Source organism: Amaranthus tricolor, chromosome 14 (assembly GCF_026212465.1).
Source record: "Amaranthus tricolor cultivar Red isolate AtriRed21 chromosome 14, ASM2621246v1, whole genome shotgun sequence".
Classification (NCBI taxonomy): domain Eukaryota; kingdom Viridiplantae; phylum Streptophyta; class Magnoliopsida; order Caryophyllales; family Amaranthaceae; genus Amaranthus; species Amaranthus tricolor.
The window spans coordinates 11,563,718-11,586,828 of record NC_080060.1 but is presented as its reverse complement, the minus strand read 5'-3'; the positions used below and the strand labels follow the sequence as shown (position 1 = coordinate 11,586,828).

General features: G+C 33.2%; 1 protein-coding gene across 1 annotated transcript; it reads left to right on the top strand.

The window, feature by feature from the left end:
- Positions 1–268: 268 nt before the first annotated feature.
- Positions 269–5,800, top strand: LOC130799908 (double-stranded RNA-binding protein 3-like). Its single transcript, XM_057663198.1, has 5 exons — positions 269–327; positions 464–621; positions 2,807–3,084; positions 3,406–3,668; positions 4,585–5,800. The coding sequence occupies exons 3-5, from the start codon at positions 2,829–2,831 to the stop codon at positions 5,329–5,331; spliced, it is 1,266 nt and encodes a 421-aa protein (XP_057519181.1). The 5' UTR covers positions 269–327; positions 464–621; positions 2,807–2,828; the 3' UTR covers positions 5,332–5,800.
- The last annotated feature ends 17,311 nt before the right edge of the window (positions 5,801–23,111 follow it).

Sequence of the window (23,111 nt, the reverse complement as noted above, 5' to 3'; positions counted from 1 at the left end):
TTTATGCGAGCCAGCCGCAGCTCGGTTGGGTGCGACTGGTGTTCATCCTTTTTTTTTTATAAAAATTTCGAATCGATTGAATTACTTACCGAATCGTATTTATGCTCATTTTGGTTCGCCATTGTGAATCGATTTCAAGCTTTAGCTTGTTTTAATTTAGAGAGTGTTTTTAGAGAGATGTTAGAGTTTTTGAGTTTGAAAATTATGCAGGGTCAATTTTGAAAATTCATTATATAAGGGGTGACGATAAAATAAAAAGGGTGGCGAAGTTTAATAATATTGTTTGTAAAAACCTTAACCTTCGAGTCCTTGCCACCATTGACAACGGTAAGCTATCTTCATCCTTCTCTCGTTTTACTTGTGCTCTTTTGTTAGCGTTTTTTCCATTGTTTGTATCTTTTCTTCTTCTCAACACCAATTAAAGTCCTGCACCCTCTGTCTTGCCGGCATTTGTCTCGCCAAGTCCCACGACCCACCCGCTGCCACTTCGGACTTTAGTTGTTTCCTCTTCACGAGTCTCGCCTGCCGACATACCGCCACCGTGCTGCGCCAGGCTGCACCGCTGCACACCCCCAGGCACTAGTGCACCACCTTCAATTGACTCTAAATCTCTAATTTTAGGTATTATTTCGAAATCCTCAAATATTAGGGTTTCTTCATTTGAAAAATTCAATTCAATTGAATGCTCTTATTGATTTATTGATTATTCATCTTTTATTTTATTATCTTTTGATTTATTTTTTAGTATAGAATGTAGATTGAATAAAAAAATTTGAGTAGTAATTTTGGTTTATCTTATTTGATCTTTACCATTGGTTCCTGAATTTATTTTGGAGTGTTATGTGTTTGGTAATTCAATTTTTTGGCTTATGTGTTTCATCTTTATCATTAATTTCAGTTTTTTTGGAGTGTTTGGTAATGAATTATGACTTCTTAATCCTCTTCCATCATCTATTCCCTCTCTTTTTATTTCAGTTGCTTCATGCTTTCTCAGTAATTAATCTACCATGACCTCATCAAAGCCTTTTACTGTTTAATTTAACATTTTCCTGCTTATTTGTGGGTGGCATTTATATTATCAAGCAGATGAATGTAGTTTGAGAGAGATAATCGATAGACAGAGAGGCCTGCTGCTCTTTCCTTTTTTTCTTAATTTCCCTTGTTGCGTAAATGTTGTTTATGACTTCTTTTTACTTGCGGGATATGGGTTTTTAAGTTAATTTTGGAGGAAGGGCGTGTTTGCATTGATAAATCTCAAAATCGTGCTGCTTATGAGGTTTGTTTCATTATGTTGACATAGCAAGGTTTATGTAATTGTATCGGGCTGCTTATTCTCAATTTTTTTGTGGTTTTCTAAACCACTGACTAATCTAAGCATTACAAATAAAAGCTTAATTTGCATGAAAGTTGTAAATGACCTTTTTTGGAATTCGAACATTTTGTATTATTTATAGAAGCTAGATACCTTTGCAACAGCAGAACATCATACCCTCTGGCCTCTTATAAAAGCTATATGTAGATACTTCATCACAAAATACTATTGTGCTTCTACATGCCATTTTGCATGAATGAAATAAAATTTTAGTTCATACTTCATCTTACAAATGTAACTATACCGAAATTTCCACTAAATTTTCTCAATTTGTTTTTTCATTTTTTGGTGCCCATAAGTTGAACCCTGCTCGTTACAGTATCGTTTTCGTATGAATGCTACGAAACGCCATCCGGTGCAACGTTTGGCGTTTCAGTTAACAATGTTTTAGGAGTACATTTATACCATAAATTCACTACTAATATTATTAGGTCTAGTTGCTTTGGGCTCATCTGAACTTGTGAGAATAAGTCGCGAGTTATGTGTTGGCTTGAGTGTGCTCAGAGCAATGTTGAGCCAACAACTTGGATCATATGCTCAAGTACTCCATTGTTGTTTGAGTTTCCCTTTCATTCGTCATGAATTGTCTATGTTACTTTCCAAACATAATAATTGCTAGCTCTAGGAAGTCAATGCTTAATAATCATAAACATCAATTAATAGAAAATGGTTCGATCTTAGCACAGATTTAGGCTCAACTGAAACTAATAGAGTGGGATTAGTCTCTTCTCTGGCTAGGGCGAGGCGAACCCAGTGTCTGGTTGAGCCAGGTCTTATCCAAGCCATAAATCATTGATATAATTGCACTACCTACAAACAAATGGAGTCCTATGTTTTCAGTTAGATTGTGGAGATTTGTATTGTGACTTTTAGCGGATGTTTAGTAGGATAAACGGAAATGTAATGTAACGGTAATGCATAAAGAGAGATAAAAGTAATGTTATGTGTTATTATTATTAATTGTTTGGTATAAATAGATGTAAGAGGATGAGAAGTAAGAGAGAAATCTTAAGAGGACTTGTTTATAGTGTGAAATGAGTGGTTTTTATTCAAAGGTATTCATTACCCTTGTGAAAGGGATTGGGTTAATCCAATCTCATAATAAATAATAAGTAATGGAATGAGTTAAGTAATTTTTTTCTTGAACCTAGAAAGATCATACCAAACACCCCTAGTAGTATCAATAAAGGTTATTAGTTGTGAATCTTAACAATGAACTTTGATCGAAGGGATGATAGTAGGCTGTTATTAGTTGTGAGAACTTTAATTGAATGGATGACTTTTGTCTATCGCTGTAAATAGATTGATAAGGCTGGGTTTACTACATTTAATTTCTTGAGCTTGCAACTTTGCAGAAGCAATAACTGTTTATGCTTGTATATACATTATGCAAAGTAACTGAATGCTTCTGCATTCTTATGGAATATTTGCTAGGGAAAGGGTTTGATTGAGGGAAATGGAAGCTGCTCAGGTAAATATCTCAAATGCTTTTGAAGATGATGCGGTGTTTAATGGCATTGGTGGTCAATTAATTGAAGCATCAATTTTTCAACCATTTGGTGTATCAAGTTCAGGAATCTGCACTGACGTAGTGCCAGCCTCATTTGAGAACAAGCTGAAAAGTAATCCCGGGAATGGGCATCTGCAAGACTCTTCTAAGCATTTCATTGGTAGTAGTGACCCGAGGGTGCAAGTTCCAGCATCTACTCCTGGTAAGCTGTGATTTAGTTTTGCTTCTTTTACATATTCGAACGCATTCTGACTTATTCGGGAACGATAATAAGTGTTCACTTATGAAAGAATGCTTTGGCTTGTCTAATTTTAGCTCCCATGATTTTAATAAAACCCTGCCATCCACTTAGCTACCTTTCCTTGCTCTTATCCGTAGTGTTCTAATACGCTATTTCTGTTGAAGCATCAAGTAGATGAAATGTCAAGTCTATGCTTAGTACAGTGTAGCATGTTTTTAAGATGAAAGTTAGTATGAATGAGTGTTTGATGACCTCAGATTAATTCTTTTTTTTTGAAACTAGGTGTCTCAAATTGTTATGTATTCAAGAGTCGGCTGCAGGAATATGCCCAAAAAGTTGGGTTGCCAACGCCTGTGTATGAGACCATTAAAGAAGGCCCTTCGCATGAGCCTTCTTTCAGGTCAACTGTGGTGGTAGGTGGTGCCAGATATGACTCTTTGCTCGGGTTCTTCAATCGTAAGGCAGCAGAGCAATCTGCAGCTGAAGTTGCTCTAATGGAATTATCAAAGAGTGGGGAGAAAAAAGATTCCATCAGCGTTCCTGTGGTAAGCAAGTCAACTTCACTACCAACTAGTTTACATATCTTGCCAATGCCAACCGTGGCTGAATTTAGAACTTGAATATTTTCTTGTGATTTTGGATCCTACGGTTTGATGGGTTTTCAAAAAAACTGTTATAGTTTTGTTCTTATCAATTTATTGACTTTTAACAGAACTTGTTTGTTTAGAGGAAAATAGTAATTTCAAAAGTTAAGTTAAACTTGGCTCCAACCACAATCTTTCTTTAGGAAAACACTAAGAGCTAGTAAACATCATTAACTCATACCTTCTCATGATTAATTTGATATATCTTCAACTTTGTAACACTTGAACAATGTATATGGGGAAACGGGATGTTTGCCAAATGACTGAAAACTAATAGCTAGGTGGAGCGGCTAATTTGATTGGTATGATCAATTGTTTTTGAACATGCTGCTAAGAGCGCGTTATTTAAAAATAGTTTACTCATAACAACAAGCTATTTGAACCAATAAGCTTACCAAACAGTAGAAGTAGATGTTTTAATTGTTTGCTGTGTATGTTGGGGGGAGGGTACATATGATATACAATTTTTGAACTTCACAAGGACTGGTTGGGTAAAAGTCTAAATGTCTGATAAACAACGAAAACCATTCCAGTGATCCCCTAGACTGATTTGATTTTCATCCATATAAACTTTTTGTATGTACGTACAAACACCACCCTGCACCCAGGGACTAAAAGACTGCTGCTTTTTACAACTGCTAACGTATATCAAAGACTTTCTGAAGACGTATGTATGTAGTAAATGGACAACTATTTCTATTCTTGATTTGCAATTTTGTCATTTGTCAAATCTGTACTGTGAATATCACTGTGTTTCGGATTCAATCTATTTTTGAGTATGGCTCTTAGGTAACCTAAAATTGCGATTTTTTTTCAGCATGAGACTGGTTTATGCAAGAATTTGCTCCAGGAGTATGCACAAAAAATGAATTATGCAATTCCTACATATGTATGTCGGAAGGATGACACCTCTGGTAGGACAGCACTCTTTTCGTGTACAGTTGAGATTGGCCCCATTCAGTATATTGGTGCAGCAGCAAGAACCAAAAAAGAAGCGGAGATAAAAGCTGCAAGGACTGCCCTACTTTCAATTCGGTCAAGTGGTGCTGCTGGAGATCAGAATCTTGAAGGTAAACGCCAGTATACAGTAGTCCCATGCAAAAGAAAGATGCCAGAAACTGCTCCTTGTCAAGTGAAGACTGTAAAAGTAAAGAAGCCCAAGAAACCCCGCTTTAAGAAGAGGACTTTACGGAAGGAAATGCAACCTGGTCATCATACTCAAACTGGGACTATGGGTAGTTTGCTAAGTAATAATACAGGTAATTCAATTTCCGTTCACGTGTCAAATGATGGAAAAGCAAGTTCAGATCTGGAAAGCGGGCCTTCCAAGTGTAACCTACTTGATGGAGTTGTATCTGTTGTCAAAGAAGATTTGGGCCCACAGGTCGGTTTAGTTGCCTGCAGTCAAACTCAAGTGACTGCTTCTAGCATTCAACCAGATGATTGTAAAAACACTCCTTTAGAGCATGTGGTGCTAGTAGCTGATGCAAGTAGTACTCATAAAGAAAATAACAATCAGTGTGCACGAAGTCATACCCGGGAAGACTTCACTCTATTTCAGTGAGTCAGATTCATCTTCCGGTTCTAAGATTAGACAGGAAGTTCTGACTACCGCAGTGGTGAATGAAGAAAACAATGTGCCCACAACCATACCATCAGACTAAGATTGAATTTTGACGTAATCGGTGTTGGCCTCTGGAGATGACCCGTAGACTGAGCAGAGTAAGGTTTTTTGCCTGTGGTTCAACAAGTCAAGTTAAAAATACTAAAGACAGATGTTGAATTTTAAAACAGCCATCTGCTGCAGTAATGTAAGTAGTAGTAGTTTTAGATTAAACTGTGAATGCTGGTTCTTGCAGTTGCCAGCTGAGTTTTTATTTTAAAATATGGGTGCTAATCATCCAAGGCTTTACTCTTCTGTACAACGTATCAACGTGGTCTTGTCATCTTGTTCTATTTTTAATTGTTACTTTTTCATTTTATTTTGGGAACCCAAAACCCCCACCCCCACAAAATAAAGGAAAAAGGTAAAATTTACTCCAAGCTTCCAATTTACAACAATTATTACTTAAGACTGTTTTTTTTACAAACTTTTAAATTTAAATTTAGGCTGGCTTAATTTTGTAAAATTATAAAAAAAAAAAAAAAAGTAAATCAATTATTTTTCAAAATATGGAAACAAACGTGCATATAGTTTAATTAGCAAAGTAACTGTTTAACTTCTATTTTCCTCTTTCTTTAGATTTCAATTACGTCATTTTCCTGTCAATCTCTCCATCTTCCTTTTAGTGTATATCCTAAACTCTATTTCCCTCACTCTCTAGCGCTCAATTCCCCCATTGTTATACGTTGCTCTCTGGGATTATTCATACCATAATTCACAATTCATTTGCATTCTTTATTCAGGTAATAATCGTATTAAAGATTTTTGGATTTTTTTAGGGTTGTAGTAGATTTTTTTTTCATTTGATTTCGTTTATTGAATGTTTTTATTTCTTCTTGAGTTATTTGTATTATTTTTGTTTCAAGGAAAGTTTTAAAATATTGCAAGAATCACTGATGATGACGAACCGCTTTCTACTGTCTACCATTTGAGAATAGTAAAAGGAAGGACACTAAGGATGCTGTCAGTATTCATAAACAAAGGGCCAAGAGGTCCAAAACCTATTCAGTAAAGATTGAAACTGAAGAAGGAACGTAGGTTGATAGTTTAACCTAATGAAGTGGGTAGTTTAATACATTCTAATTGGTTTTACATGATACTTAAATTGGTATTATAATATTCTACAGTTGTTATTTTAACATATATTATAATGCATAAGTTGTTACATATTTGATTTGGTATTTTGACTTAGTAAAGTTGGTATTATAACCTTGAAAAGTTGGTATATTAACTCTTTAAAGTTGGAATTTTAAAGCATTGAAGTTAGTATTTTCACTTGTTGAAGTTTAGTTTGTGTATTAACATTTTTCAGTTTGTTTTTTAAGATGTCGAAATTGTCATTTTATTATGTTTAGTTTGTTATTTTAAACTTTTTAAGTTGGTGTTATATTCTGTTTAAGTTGTTATTTTAAAAAGATTACAAGTTGGTGTTATATGATACTTAAGTTCGTATTTTAACACATAAGTTTGTATTTTAACATATATTATACAGAATTAAGGGGCTGTTTGGTTGGGTGTAATAATCAAAGGGAAAAGGAATGGACAGACCTAATTCTCTTCGTTGTTGTTTCTTTGCCATTTTCTATCATTCCCTTTCCCCTTTTTTATTTTTGTGTTTACCCAAAAGTATTCCATACTCATTCCCCACCCTCCCCAAGACTTTTCAATTCCCATTCCCCACTTCAAACCCTAAAACCTAAAGTTCCCCTCTCTTCCTCACGGCTCCTCCCTTACACCAGTCCCAGCAGCAGGCGGCACCACCACTCCTACAGATAGCCACCACTGCACAGACCACTCCTCTGTGCCCCACAAACAGTCACGGCAGCAGCAGCCGTGTACTCCAGTTGCTGCGCGTGTCGCCAGCCATAGTGGCCGGTTTTGGACCCTCTTTCCTGCCGGTTCGGTCCCGTGCCACCACCACCACAACCTTCACTTACCTCTTCACTTTTTGCTAGTCAATAATATGGTGTTATTGATGTTCTTTTCTACAGAAAATGGCTCGCGTTGGTACTTCTTTGAAAACGAAGAGAAATTGGGACTTTATTTGGTTCATAATTACTATGATTAATTGTGTTGTGTTGCTACATTTGATGTGCTACTCGATGAGAAAAACTATATATGATTCCCATTATCTTAAGCTTGATAAAAAAACTAGAGAAAAATGAGATTGCACAACTTGAATAGAATGATTAGAGAAAGTGACACTTTGTGTAGGAACTATCTTCGAATAAATCAATACACATTTGGTGTACTTTTAGAGATGGTTAGAGATACTGGTGGATTAAATGAAACAAGAAACACATGTTTGGAAGAGATGATTGCGGGTTTCTTATAAACATTAGCTCACCATAAGAAAAATAGAATGATGGGTGCACATTTTTATAGAAGTGGTGAAACTATTAGTAGACAATTTCATGCTTGTTTGTTGGCAATCTTAAAGTTACATGCTATTCTTCTCAAGAAACCAACACCAATACAAGAGGATTGCAACGATGAAAGATGGAAATATTTCAAGGTAAATAAAAAACCAACGATGATAGTGATGATAATGGTGGTGATGATAATGAGGAAGATGATGTGGAGTACATAACCTCCATTGTTGTTTCCGATCCATGGACGAATTTTCGAAATACAATGGCCCAAAATGGTTTTTGTGGACCGAGCTGTTTATGACGAGTTTTGCAAGGTATGATAACCTTTGTAAGGTCATTTAAATTATGTTTGAGATAGTTTGATGATGTTGTATATTTGATCATTTTGAGCATTTTTTTGTTTTTCAGAATCATTCGAATTGCAAAAACTTGTATGGGGTTTCATTTCCGCACTTTCATGAACTCATGAATGTTTATGGCAAGGATTATGCTACTGGAAAACCAGCTGAAGATTTTGTTGAAGCAATCAACAATTTGCAAAATGTTGCCCTTCCACAGGTTACACTTGATTCAAGTGATGATGAGGGAGTTGCTGCTAGTTGTAATGCCACTCAAACTGTTACTTCTCCTCCTTCAAACAAGATGAAGACTGAATAAACTTCTAAAAGAAGTAAGAGAGGAAATGGTGGTGCTGGAAGTTCTAATGAATTGGCTAGCTTACAAGCATTCATGAAAGACATGAATGTGCATCTTTCCACTATGGCAAATGTGATGGCACGCACTGATGATCGTGTACAGCGTGCGGATGAAAGAGAGCAAAAAATAGTTGAAAAGACTGAGCAAGTGCTAGAGGAACTACTCTCTTTCAATTTAGAAGGTGTCACTCCTACCCAAGTTTTTGAAGTGGCTAACATTCTAACCGCACAACCAAACAAGCTCATGATATTTTCAAAGTGTCCCGACGCTTTGAAAAGTGCTTATGTTAAGAGTCTTCTTGGAGGAATTGGAAATTGTAATGCTTAGATCTTATGTTGTGGTTTCATGTATGATTTTGAATTAGGTGTTGTTCACAAACTACTACTTTTGACATGAACTTTATCTAGAAAGGACTATTGGCAGACTTGGGTCTTATTAGAACACTTTTGGTATGAATTTTGATCTAGAAACAAGTGATTATTTGGATTTGTAAACAATGGAGCTAGAAAGATATTATTTAGAGTTATGTTTTTTTTCTTCATATTACAGGAAAAGATGATACAGGTCAATGATATTTTTTTTAAAATAAGTTTTTTAAGTTTATCATATAATAACTAGTTGTTTTTGGAAAAAATATAAAAGAATTTAAAAACTCATAATTTGATTCCTTAACTTGAACCAAACAGTCACAAAGGGAATCAATGAGCAGTTCATTTCGTTTCCTGAACACAGCCAAACGACTAGGCTAAATTTGGGGAATCCACTCCTTTCTCCTTCATTCCTTTTTCTCATTCCATTCCGATTCCCTTGTGCGAACCAAACGGTCCCTAATTGTAGTTACATAATAGAGTTGGTACAATGAGTTATTGAAGTTAGTATTATGTCTTGGAAAGGTTGGTATTTTTACCCTTTGAAATTTGGGTTTTAATATGTTGAAATTGGTGTTTTAAATTGTTAAAGTTGGTTTATTAAATTGTTTAAGTTGGTATTTTGACATCTTAAAGTTGGAATTGTACTTAGTAAAAGTTGGTACTTTTAACTTGGTGGAGTTGGTATTGTACCTAGTTTCTCATTTTGACCCTCTAAACAGGATCAATCTCTTCCCTATCGTCCATCCTACAACATCACTGCTGATGATGTTTATGACATATTCGTGTTGCCTCTCAACTTAACTAAAAAAATTAGGATGCGGTCCAAAAGAGTTTTAAACGAAGTTGATCACTGCTTAGATAAGCTAGGCTCTCCTAAGCCTGAGACTGTCAAAGCCAAAGATTTACTTGCTTGCTTCTCTAAATACTCCGAGGAGGGGAAGATTTTAAGAAAATAATTTTTCATTATGTAGTTTCAATATTACTGGCTCTATAACAACCTGCCTTTCTAAACTAGCAACGTTTACAGAAATAACCATTATGATGATAGTCACTTACTCATAAATAAATAAGAACAACAGTATAAACCTCAAAAACTCTAAAGTATATAATGCTTAAATTGTACAAAAACTTATTACATTATTGGAGAAAAACTCCTTTAAAAGAATAACGTAAAAGTCTTAAGGTCTAAATGTAAGAGATAAGATGAGAGAAAAAGTCCTAGAGCACACTTTCACGGTTCTTGTCGTACAGTAGTAATCATGCTATCATTCCACAATCAGTGAAGAGAAACTAGTTGTCCTCCCTAATCATGAAACACATACAATATTATCTCTAATTACTAAGAAATTTAAACATTCATCTATTAGCTGAAAGTATATATATATATATATATATATATATATATATATATATATATATATATATATATATATATATATATATATATATATAGACACACACACCTATATATATATACACATCACAAAACTTGGCCGAGACAGTTTCATTGGGCCGGCCCCAAATCGTGCATGTGCAACTTCCTTGGATTCCTTCTTTTTTCCGTTTTCCTTTTTTTAATCAAAATTCAAATTTGATTGATATGACAGATCAATGATCAGTTAACTCTTTAACTTCTCTCGTTTTTCCGCCTGCGTTCATTACTTCATTTGCATTCCTTCTTAATTTATTTCCTTTCTTAAAACTTTCCATCTTTGCTTGTTCTTCCATTTGCAATCTTCTTCGTCTTCTCTCTCCTTCAACAATTACTGGTATTCTTAATTTTTTTCATCTTCTTTTTCTTTGTACTTTTAGTGTATTTTGCTCTAGTTATTGTTTGTTTTAGGTTTGATTTTATTTCGAGCTTATATACTACATAATCTTTTTTTTTTGTTTTTTTTTTAGGTTTTTGATATTTTATTCTTTGTTTTTTATTGTATTTTTTCTACTTTTGATTTGTTTTAGGTTTCATTTTATTTTCATTTTTGTTTTGAGGTTTTTTAGGATTTATTTTTTTACGGTTTTTTTTCTAGGTTCTTGTTGATTTTGACAAGATTGATGAAGTCGTCCAAAAAAAGTGGTGAAGAAGACTTGCCTCTGGTTGTCATTAAAAAAGGGATTGTCGAAAAACTCAATCGCGAAGAAGTCGAAGAAGGATGATACAACGAAAAAGATGAAGAAGATGATTGTAGTAAAAGAGAAACAGAGATGAAATAGGTTGAAAGAGCAAGTTGCTATGATTTCCACTCCTAAAGGATTATATGCATTTTGTTCATCATTTTCTTTATGTTTTAGTTTCAGTATTGATGTATATTAGTATAAAATTGACCTAAATGTTTTAGGTTTATCATGCAATAGATCAGTTTAGTCTATAATTGATACTCATAAAGTTAATATTTACATGCATGATAGATCTATTTTGTTTCATAATTGTTATATTTAAGTTAATATATGATACATATATGAATGCTTCTTATTCTTTATTTTGTTTATTTTTGGGTTTCAAAATTGTTTATATTAGTGTCAAATTGAACTATTTTGTTTTACTTTTTATCATACAACAGATCTGTTTAGCTATTTAATTGATACTTATAAGGTTAAGTTTGACATGCATAACTTTAATATTCATAATGGTAAATATTTTGGTCTATCATGCAAATTGTTTTGTTTTCTTTCACAATTGTTAGCATTTAATGTAATATATGATTCATATAAGTTGTGTATTGAATAGTCATATGTTTGTTTTGCATTTAGTTTCATAATTGAAACTCATAAGTTTGGAAGTGACATGCATAGATCTTTAAGTGATGATATTCAAAACACATACTCCCTCCGTTCTTTTTTGATCTTCCACTTTAGGTTTTTCACACATATTAAGGAAGATAAAATCTTTGGGTTGTAGTGGGTATTATTTTAATTAAATAGTAGTGTGAAGTAATGATTGTATTAGAAGTATGAGATTGTAGTGGGTATTATTTTAATTAAATAGTAGTGTGAAGTAATGATTGTACTGAAAGTATGAGAGAGAAAATAATTATAAATAAAAGAAAAGGGGTACATTAAAAGAAAAGGGGGGTTTTAAGGGGTAAAAGTGGGATAAAAAATTTCTAAAAATAGAAAGTATTCTAAAGTGGAAGAACTTTTGAAACTACCCGTTATAGTAATGTGGAAGATAAAAAAAGAACGGAGGGAGTATTAAATTAAACAAATAAATTAAGTAATTATATTTAGTTGTTTAAATAGGTCCAAAATCATATTCGATATAAAGTGGTTAATTGATAAATAATTTAAGTCCAAAATATGTTGAAATAAGTTTGAAATAAGTTGTCTTAAGTTAAATGTCTTTATAAGATCAGGTTAAATTTGAACATTTTTTTAATAAGTAATTGCATGTTTTTACATGTCTTATAACTTGATAATTTGAATAAGTAATTTACTTGGTAAACAAGTTAGTACTAATTATAGGTTTTCCTATAAATATGGAGTTATTTTTTAACTCACCTAAAAATTAGGAAGATAATTCAAATTAAACTTAAATCCATTATCTTTATGTGGCTTATGTTTTTCGGTTCTTTTTCTTTGAATTATTTAATGATCAATGCTTGACATGAGTACTAACGTGACAGCATATCAAAGAATTGAAAGAGCTAAAAATAGTATCAAAAACGTGTATTGAATAAGTCTTAGTGGAGCGTCAGTTTTTACTTGCTGCTTAAGGTTTCGAAAACTAATTCAGATTGACCAGATTGGCGAAATTACAGGATGAAGTTTCCTTGATTTGCACGACTATGTTGAGGCGTAACATATATATAAGAGACTTCATTCAAGAATTAAGTGATTGCAACACTACTTACAAATTAGCTTTTTATTTACTTTGAGATTTAGCATTCAAAAAGTGTTGTAAACTTAGTTCATCTAACTCTTACATTTGTAATAGAATTTAAAGTAAAAGAGAGTTAGAATTTTAGTTTGTGATTGATTAAGATATGGAACATTGGGACATCATAACCAAAGGACCTAAGGTGCCAATAAAAAAGGACGCTCAAGGTAATGATGTGGTAAAATCCTAGACCGAATACTTGCAAATCGATTTCGAATTTGTGTTCAAAAACTACAGAGCAATGAATCAATTGTGTTGTGCTTTAAATGGTACCGAGTTCAATAGGGTTTTATAATGCACAAGTGCTAAAGAAATATGGGATAAGTTGGTTGTGACATATGAAGGAGCAAGTCAAGTCAAGGAGACAAAGATCAACATCCTCATGCATCAATACAAAATGTTCAAAATGAAAAAGTATGAGAATATTAATGAAATGTTTACTCGTTTTGCATTGATTACTAACAGTTTGAATTCTCTTGGTAAAACCTTTACTAATACAGATAAAGTCCAGAAGGTCTTAAGGTGTCTTCTAAGATCTAAATAGGGTCCAAAAGTCACCGCCATTGAAGAAGCATAAGACTTGAGAGTACTATCACTTGACGATCTACTTGGAAAGCTCACAACTCATGAACTTACCTCACATGATGATGGAGAAAGTGATGTAACACCATCCATGAAGAATCTTGCTCTAAAGGCAAAGAAGTATCAAGAATCCTCAAGCGAAAATGAGGAAAGTGATGATGAAGAAAATCCATTTTCCTTTATCACAAGAGGTCTAGAAGGAATCATGAAGATGCAAAAAAGATTTAAAATTTTCAAATCTAGAAACAAAGGTAAATCTTCTATTTCCAATTCTAAAACTAACAAACTTGCTTGTTTTGAGTGTGGATCTACAGAGCATCTTGTAAAGGAATGTCCTAAAAAGAAAAAGAAATACTACAAGTAAAACAAAAAGAAACAAGCAATGGTTGCTAAGTGGAGTGACTCCGAAGGATCAACCGAATTGGAAAGTGAAGATGGTCAAGCTCACTTATGTGTAATGGCTAATGATGACAAATATGATGATCTAGAACATGACAAAATCATAAAGAGGTACTTGACTATCTTAACTCTGGTTCTAAGACGAATTAGTTAAACCTTTCTTTGATATGTTTCAAATTGAACAAATCTTAAAAGATGAGAAAAACATATTAAAAGATAGAATTCGTCACTATGCCGAAGTTTGTGAAGACCTTATAAGAAAAATGAATCACTTAAGGCCGAAAGATTAAAATTTGAAGAGACTGTCAAAGTCTTGAAAGAACAAAATATCAGTCAAATGAAAAAGCTCATTGATCTTCAGAATAAAAACGATGATCTTGAATCTGATCTTAAGACTTTGAGATATGAGTCTAGGAAAAGTTTACAATCCTTAACGAAGCTAAATGATTCCAAATTTAAATTAAAAAAAAGGGTTAAACGATAAAAATGATTTAGTGATAAATGTGATATCGGTTATAATAATGCTACACATAACTATAAGAGTCAAACCACATTTGTTAAAAGTGCATACATGCATAAACGTTTGCCTACTTGCTCCTATTATTGCAAAGAAGGACATCTTAAGTTTGCATGTCCCTACAAACGTAAGGACAACTATACCATCAAGAATCATTTCCTTATGAATTACGTGCACAGATAAAATAAATGTGGGTTTCTAAAGGAACAAGACCACCTAACATGGTCTACCCCGAATATGCTCCCAGATTTTTCACTTGGTTTGCTAAGTAAGGTTGAGAAAGGTTATTTTTTGTTTTGTAGGAAAAGAAAAAATGGATCTTAGATAGTAGATGTTCGAGACATATGAGTGGTAAAGTTTCTTTATTTTCAAAAATTAAAGAAAAGTGTAGTGGCTCGATTACTTTAGGCGACAAAGGTAAATGCAAAATATTAGGTGTTGGCAAAGTTGGTTAGGATCCTTCTAAAGTTATTGATAATGTCTATTTGGTTGAAGGCTTAAACTTTAACTTTCTAAGTGTGTCTCAATTATGTGATAAAGGTAATCAAGTAATTTTTGATAAAGAAAAATGTGTTGTTAAAAATCCTAGCACCAGAGATACATTTATTACCGCCTTTAGACATGATAATGTTTATGCTTTGAATACTAACAAAATTGCAGCTCGAAATTTCAAGTGTTTAAAGGCTATAACGGATGATCTAAAGCTATGGCATAAAAGACATGGTCACATTAATACGCACACCATGCATGAATTTGTAAGTAAAGATCTTGTTAAGGGACTTCCAGCTCTTGACTACAAGCACAATCATTCATGTGATGCATGCATTAGAGGTAAACAAATAAGAAGTTCATTTAAACTGAAGAAATTGATAAGTACTTCAAGACCATGTGAACTTCTACATATTGATCTATGTGGTCCAATGCGTGTAAGAAGCATACGAGGTAAATCTTATATTCTAGTAATAGTTGATGATTATTCTAGATTTACGTGGGTTGATTTTTTAAAGGATAAAGGTGAAGCCTTGAAACCGTTTTCAAGACGTTGTAAAGAAACGCAAACTTAGTTGAATCTTCCAATAGTCTCAGTTAGAAGTGATCATGGGAGAGAGTTTGATCAATTAGGCTTTGATTCCTTTTGTGAAAAATATAGTATAACCCATAACTTTTCAGCTCCTAGGACACTCCAAAAAAATGGTGTGGTTGAAAGGACAAATCGCACTTTAGAGGAAATGGTTAGGACTATGCTTATAGAAAATGAATTAGCCAAACATTATTAGGCCGAGGCAATTAATACAGAAAACTATGTCTCAAATAGGTGTCTCATTAGACCTATACTTAAGAAAACCCCCTACGAGTTATTTAAAGGTTGAAAACCAAACATAGCTTACCTTAGACCATTTGGTTGTAAGTGTTTTATCCATAATAATGGTAAGGATAATCTAGGTAAGTTTGATGCTAGAAGTGATGAAGGTATATTTCTTGGATACTCATTAAATAGTAAGGCTTATAGAGTGCTAAATAAGTGAACAAGTATGGTTGAGGAAAGCATACATGTAGTATTTGATGAATCCGACAATGGAATATTAAGTGAAGGTTTTAAAGAGTAAAACCTTAACAAACATTTTGATGATTTAAGTGATGATGAATTAGATGCCAATGATCATAATGAAGATATAAAGAAGAATATGTAAGATCATATACAAAGTCTTGACGAGGTTGAAGAAAAACAAGTTGAGCGCATTGAAGACTCACAGCCTGATCTTGAGACCCTATATCAAGACCTGGAAAAAGCTCCTGAACGTACTGATTTAAGTACTCCAATCAAAGATTACTCAAAGGAACTAGGAACGAGTTCTCGAAATGATCACATACCATCTATACTAAGAAGAAGGTTTAGATTGTCATCTCAACATCCTCCGGAAAACATCATAAGTGATCCAAACAAAGGTACTCAAACTCGATCCTCTCTTAAAAATTTACGTGCATTTTTTGTTTTTGTTTCTCTTATAGAACCAAAGGATATAAAAGAAGCAATACAAGAATCCGAGTGGATCATTGCTGTGCAAAGTGAATTAAATAAATTCGAAAGAAACAAAGTTTGGGTCTAGTTGAAAGACCACCAGATCGTACTATTATTGGAACTAGATGAGTCTTTTGTAATAAGCTCAATGAGGATGGGGAGATCATAAGGAACAAAGGAAGGCTAATAGCTCAAGGCTATAATCAAGAAGAAGGTATTGATTATACCGAAACTTTTTCTCCTGTAGCAAGGTTAGAATCTATTCGAATTATGCTTGCTTTTACTTCATATATGAACATAAAAATTATATCAAATGGATTTTAAATGTGATTTCTTAAATGTCTACCTACAAGAGGAAGTATATGTTAAACAACCACTTGGTTTTGAAAATTCGGATTTGCTTAATCATGTGTTTAAAATAAATAAAGCATTATATGGTTTGAAACAAGCTCCAAGGGCTTGGTATGACAGATTTACCTCAAATTTACTTGAGAATAACTTTCAACGAGGTAAAATTGATAACACGCTTTTTACTAAGACTAAAGGAAAAGATATTCTTGTTGTTCAAGTATATGTTGATGATATATTGGTTAGAGCTACTAATGATTCTTCATGCAAGGAATTTGAAATAAGCATGATGGGAGATTTAATATTTTTTCTTGGACTACAAATAAACCAAAAGAAAGACGGCACTCTTGTTCTATCCAGAAAAATCTTGGGTTGTACGTTGATGCTCTTGTTCTTCTTTACTGTTCTTACTCTTAATCTATTCAAAAAATGTTTCATATGCATGTTCTTCTTGTTGATGCGATTCTATCTGCTCATTGTTGTTTTTGCATCCAGGGGCGGACCTATTAAGTTGCCTGAGATTGCCCAGGCACCCCATTAAAAAGAAAAAAAAATTTAGAAGTTTAAAGCAAACATAAATATAAAATTGTTGCTTTAATTAAACACATTAAATTAATTAAGACTTTTCGGTTTCCTCATTTATGATTGTGAAATTCATTCGACATTTCCTTTCTCCTTCTGCAGATTACTTGCAATTCCATCCCCAATTCAGATTTAAGAACCAGAAGTTATTTTACTATTTTTCAAAATAATGATTTACTTGATCCCCAATTTATTAATGTTATGTAATTTTTGTAACAACCCGACTTACTGTTGACTGAGTAAACCGGGTCATCAAGGGGTTCATTTCCCAAGAAACTGAAATCACACTTCCAAAACTTGAGTAAAGGGGTCACCAGCTCTTTAACGTAACTAACTCAGCTATATCTCAAAACAAACATCTAACTAAAACACAGGATAATCATACAATTCTCTACAAGTCCGATATAACCAACACAACCAAATTAAATTTACATTTATCCAAAATCATAATACAAAACTACAAATTCCTAACTGCTCAGCTCAATATACATCCTTGGAACCTCTAATCACCTCCGCTAATCCATTATTCCCGACTGGTTCCGATCTGTAGAACATCAGAAGGTCAGATTAAACTGAATGAAAAGTAACAATCCAAAACAACAAAACACAGTAATTCAAATCATAGGTTTAAAAGCAACATCAGTTTCCTAGATCAATGTGCGCACAGGGAGTCTAGTCTGAGAGGTGCCCCATAGCTCTAAGGCTATGTCGCTCTCGGGTGAAGTTAGTCAATATCTGAATGACAATTCGCTTCAGAAAAAAAACTGGGAGCAAGGAATAATGTTCCTCAACTCCGTCAATGATCAGCTCGCAAGCCCGATCCATTGACCATATCATAATATCAACATAAGCCTTCACAACAACATTTGTCTCAACAGTTTCCAATTTCAAAAGAGTTTTAGTAAAAAGTTTATTTTCAAGAATGTAGTATGGCTAGAACCTTTAAGGGACTGCTACTATTCACCAAAAAGTACGCTTCAAGAAGCTAAGTCTGGTACTCCGCGATCACTAGAAGGGCTCCTCGATGATATCGCCTCCTGAAGCATAACAAATATAGCATCACAACAAAGTATACGATATTACAACTAGGTTTATATAGCTCATCGCATCTCCTCCTAAGAACGCATCTTAGCTCCAACTTCTATTCTAATATTTCTCATTTCAAAGATTGCGCAAATACTTGTAAAAATCATCAATTCGTCTCCAACCCCCAATATCATCAAAATATATATAACTTTACTTTAGGCTAGCTTATATTCTTGTAAAAATCATTCGTCTCCAAAAATTCCCTTTGTATTCCAATTCAAATACTTCTATGTTCGTTTAAACTTAAAACCAAGAAACCAAACAAGATTAACAAATTATCCAGACAGAACACAGATAATTTATCCATTCAGCTAATAATTTCCACACGAACCCTAGATACTTTCAAGAACAACCAATCAATCAACATTAACCATTACCATAATTTGAAAAGGTTAATATTACATCCAAGAACACTGAACTAACCACAACTAAATCATTCGAATAATCTACTACTAAAATCATAATCCACACTTAAATTCTCATCATCACATAACTCACTAATAACACATTTCCCATAAGTTTTTCAATTAATAACTCATCTAACTAGCTCATATACATTCCAAGATTCAACAACATTTAGGGTTTAACACATGAATAAAAGGTTATACACGTGAAAGTATATGAATAAGAGTACAATTATTTATAAACAGAAAAGGAAAGCAAGAAGGATTACCTTCTGTTGCAGCTACTAGAAACGAAAAGAGAATTAGATTAAATGCTTGATTCTCGGTTTGAATTTGATGCCTAATCAATAGGATTGAAACTCATTCTTTCCCCCCTAATTTAGGTAGAATTCAGAGGCAAGGGAGGAAGATGTCGGCTGCTATATCACTCCTTGTGGTTCGAATTCCGAAATGAGTGAGAAAGAAAGATCAATTAGTCATAATTTATACAAACAACCAAGAATGTAGAAGAATCGATCGTTTACCTTAAAAAAAATCAGAAAAGAGATTTTCGCAACCCAAATCCTTCGAAGATTCGAGAAAGAAGAGGATTGAGGAGTAATGCGTGTTGTCTTCGATTATGCCAGTGAAAATGAGTCCATGGATTCAGATTTGAAGCATGAAAAGAATTAAGGTTTTAATGTAAGGGAATGTCGGGTTTAGGATTTTAAAGTAAGGGAGAAGGAAGAAGAAGGTCAATGCTGGGTTTTTATTTTTTTGTTGTTGTTGTTTTGTTTTTTTTTTTTTAAAAAAAAGGAAAAGAAGAGAAATTAAATTGGGAATATTTTATGTCATGTGTATTTAAGATCATTCTTGCACTGATAATTCTCTTAAACTTACTCGTCTTAAAATATTAATTTCCCAAAATGTTACAATTTTAAATTATAGTTTAGTTTGCATAGAATTAGTGTATCATAGATGGTTTACTGTAAAGTATTTTTCAAAGAATTAGTGTAGTGCAAATGTGCAATTTTGATGATTTACTGTGAACAAGAAAAAGGAAGTTTAGGGAGAAGTAGTGTATCATTTGAAGATGTTCTTAAATATTGATGATTTTGCATTTATAAAATTTGTGTTATTGTAGTAATTTGCATTTAATGATTTTAATGATTCATTGCAAAAATTATATTTGTTTTTGTGGTTTACATAATCTCTTTGGTGTACTGTTGTTACTGGAGTTTTGCTAGTTTGAAATAACCGTGTTCTTGTTGCCGTGCATGTGCAATTTGCCCAAGGTGATGATTTTGTGGTTGATTCTTTGGAGCCTTCCTTCAATTTGAAGGAATAATATATTTCACCATGAGTTTTTCATTATTCCTTTTGAGAAGTCATGCCTAGAGCTAGGGCTTTATTGCTATTGTTACAATTGATTTTTAATTGTTATAATTTCAGTTTTCAAAATAAAGTAAATAAGAGATTGAATATAATATTTTATATGTGGTAATCAAAACCACCTTTTCGTATATTGGGTTTTGTGATGAAATTCTTCAAATTGAAATAGTGGTTGTTTGCAATTCTGTAGCAAAGTATGAAATTATTAATGCACATTTTTTTTAAATGTGTACAATCTAAAGTCAAGAAAGAAAAAAAAAATTTGTAATCACATGATCAGTAACAAGTGTAACTACTTTGAAGCAGTTGAAGAATTGAAAAGGCTATTGGAGATTAAATAGTCGATTTATGTAATTTTTTGTATTTTTAGGATTATTTTCCTGCATTTTTAGGACTAATTTTTTGTATTTTTAGGAGTATTTTTATGTACTCTTTTGTTATGAATTTGTAATTCGGATCGTAACTTGGTTCATCTTTTTGGAATATTTGAAATTTTGGAGGGGATGAAAAAATTCAAAACCTTAGTTGGACAAATGAATATATGGGTTTGGATGGGAAAAGTGAAATGTTGGAAGGAGTCATTAATTTGCTAATGGAATCATTAAAAACTAAGTACATACCCTTTCGCCTTCACATGTGATTCTAATTTGACCACCTAAAACTTAGTTGAAAGTTAAATGGGAGACATTAATTGAATAGAAGGAGTATAATTTTGATTTCTGATATAATATACAAGATATGATGAATTATTTGCATTTCATATCGAAAAAAATTAGAAATACAAATAAGTTTATACAAAATGATAATGGTATAGGGAGCATATAGCACAAACATTGAGTGCAAATGAAGCGGGTATAAGGTGACTATAACCATGATGGTATACTCGACTAGTAGCTAGCCAAAGTGGGTGATTATGGTTTGAATGCGTGCTTAGGTGGGTATACGTAAGTATAATCACAACAAAAAAAATGAATGAATTGTGACGAACTGATGATGGCCATGTCGTCCTGTAGCCAAGAGCGTCAAACTGGCTACAGACTTGTGTCCGCCACCAGGATGGTCTGAAGTCATTCCATAAAATTTTTGTTTTTTTAAGGGAACTATGTACTAGCTAGGTCATCATTAGATCGTCATTTTGTTTTCAACGTTGTATATTAATTAGCTCGATTCATACTTATAGGCAGTGGCAGATCTAGGGTTCAGAGTCCCCTAAGGCACCAACGAATAGACGAAATTTCGTCAGAGGTTCGTAAAATTAACAACTAAAATATTATTTATTTCGGCAAAGCGCAAAGTATCAATCATGGGCAACTATCAATTTTGAACCTTGGGCCACAAAATAATGAAGCCCAAGGTGTTAGTTAGGCGACAAACTTAATGTTGGGCGACAATCAAAATGAACATTGGGCCACAAGAGTTTGACGCACAAGGTACCATATGGGCAACAAAATAACATGACGCCCATAGTCAAATGCCTTGGGCGACAAACACATATTTGACGCCCACATTTATTTTCATGGGCAACACCGATAGGGCAACAAAAATAGTGACAAAAAATTATTTGTCGCCCAAAGTATGCGCCACACTTTTCAATACTTTGTGCCACACTTTTTGTTGTCGCCCAATATCCCTTTTCTTGTAGTGAGTATAAGATCAAGATTATAGATTAAGATTAAATATTAGAACATAAAGATTAAGATTAAGATTGAGAGTAAAAATAACTTTAAAAAACAAAATTTTAATTTTTAGGGTTTTTGTTAGGAATGTGAAACAAGAACCACCGAACCAGCCGCTGGGCAGCCATAGGCGGCAGGCGGCTGGTCGGAGCTTGCAAGCGGCAGTGTAGGCCATAGTTGGTTTGTTTTAGGTGTTTAGAGTTTTATCTTTTTAGAGAGAAGAGAAAATAGCGAGGGTTTTGTTTTTCTAGATTTTGATACACTAAAATGCGCTTTTCCAATCTCTCCTGACTTTAGAATTTTTAAAACTTTTTTTAAATTCTCCCTGGAACACAAGGAATGCCTATAAATAAATCGGCCTCTGCTTATAGGCAATATCTCCCACAACCTGATTTTGAGAAAGTTATGATACATAGATAAATCATTTAGAATTAATTAATATTTTGAATTTATTTTGAGAAAATGTGCTTAAACATGAATTATTTATGTCAGTTCTTCCTAATCGAAAATCTAAATACGTCATACTCATAGGCACTAGAGTAGCAAGTAGTATTTGTGTAGTTATAGTTTAGGATTATGCATGAGTTATTTATGCTATTAAATTCAATACAGTTGCCGACACTAAAAGAGTTTATTTTATGAAATGGATATGTACTATTTTTAGTGGGTAGAGGACTTGCCATTTTCTTATTGTAAATGCATTTTAAACCATCTATGTCTTGATGTGGCAGTGGAATAGCCGCAACCCATACTATTACTATTACTACCACTAATAATAATAATAATAATAATAATTATTATTATTATTATTTTCTCCTATTCGCTTTAAGTGTCATTTTTTTTTATTTTGTCAAGTTACTTTAAATGTTTCATTTTTATTTTGAGTATGTTAACTTTACCAATTAATTCTTATTAAACTTAATTTTTTTACCCCTTTACACATATTAACTCTACTTTCTATCAAATTTTAAAAATACTATGCTTATTTTTTTTCACATGTGGTCCCATTTGACCGCCTAAAAATGGTAAACAGTCAAATGGGACATATTAGGTGAATAGGAGGAAGTATAATATATAATTGGCTTCATAGCAAAGATGTCTGTGTGTATGTTACTGGAAGCTCACCCTTTGTTGGCATGAGAGTCTCCTCATGGGCTTCTGGTGCTTCTTTAGCCAATGCTGCAAAAAGAAAGAGGAAAAAATCACTGCTAAGGTAAGGAAAATGGCTATAAATTCATCTTTTTTACTTTCTTCACTTTCGGACATTGATGTGCTTGACCTATATCAAGGATTGAAATCATTTTCTTTAAGTAACTCAAGTAGCACTAAGTCTAGATTAGCTTTTTATATTAAAAAAAGTGTGAGCGTTCAACTTGTTGT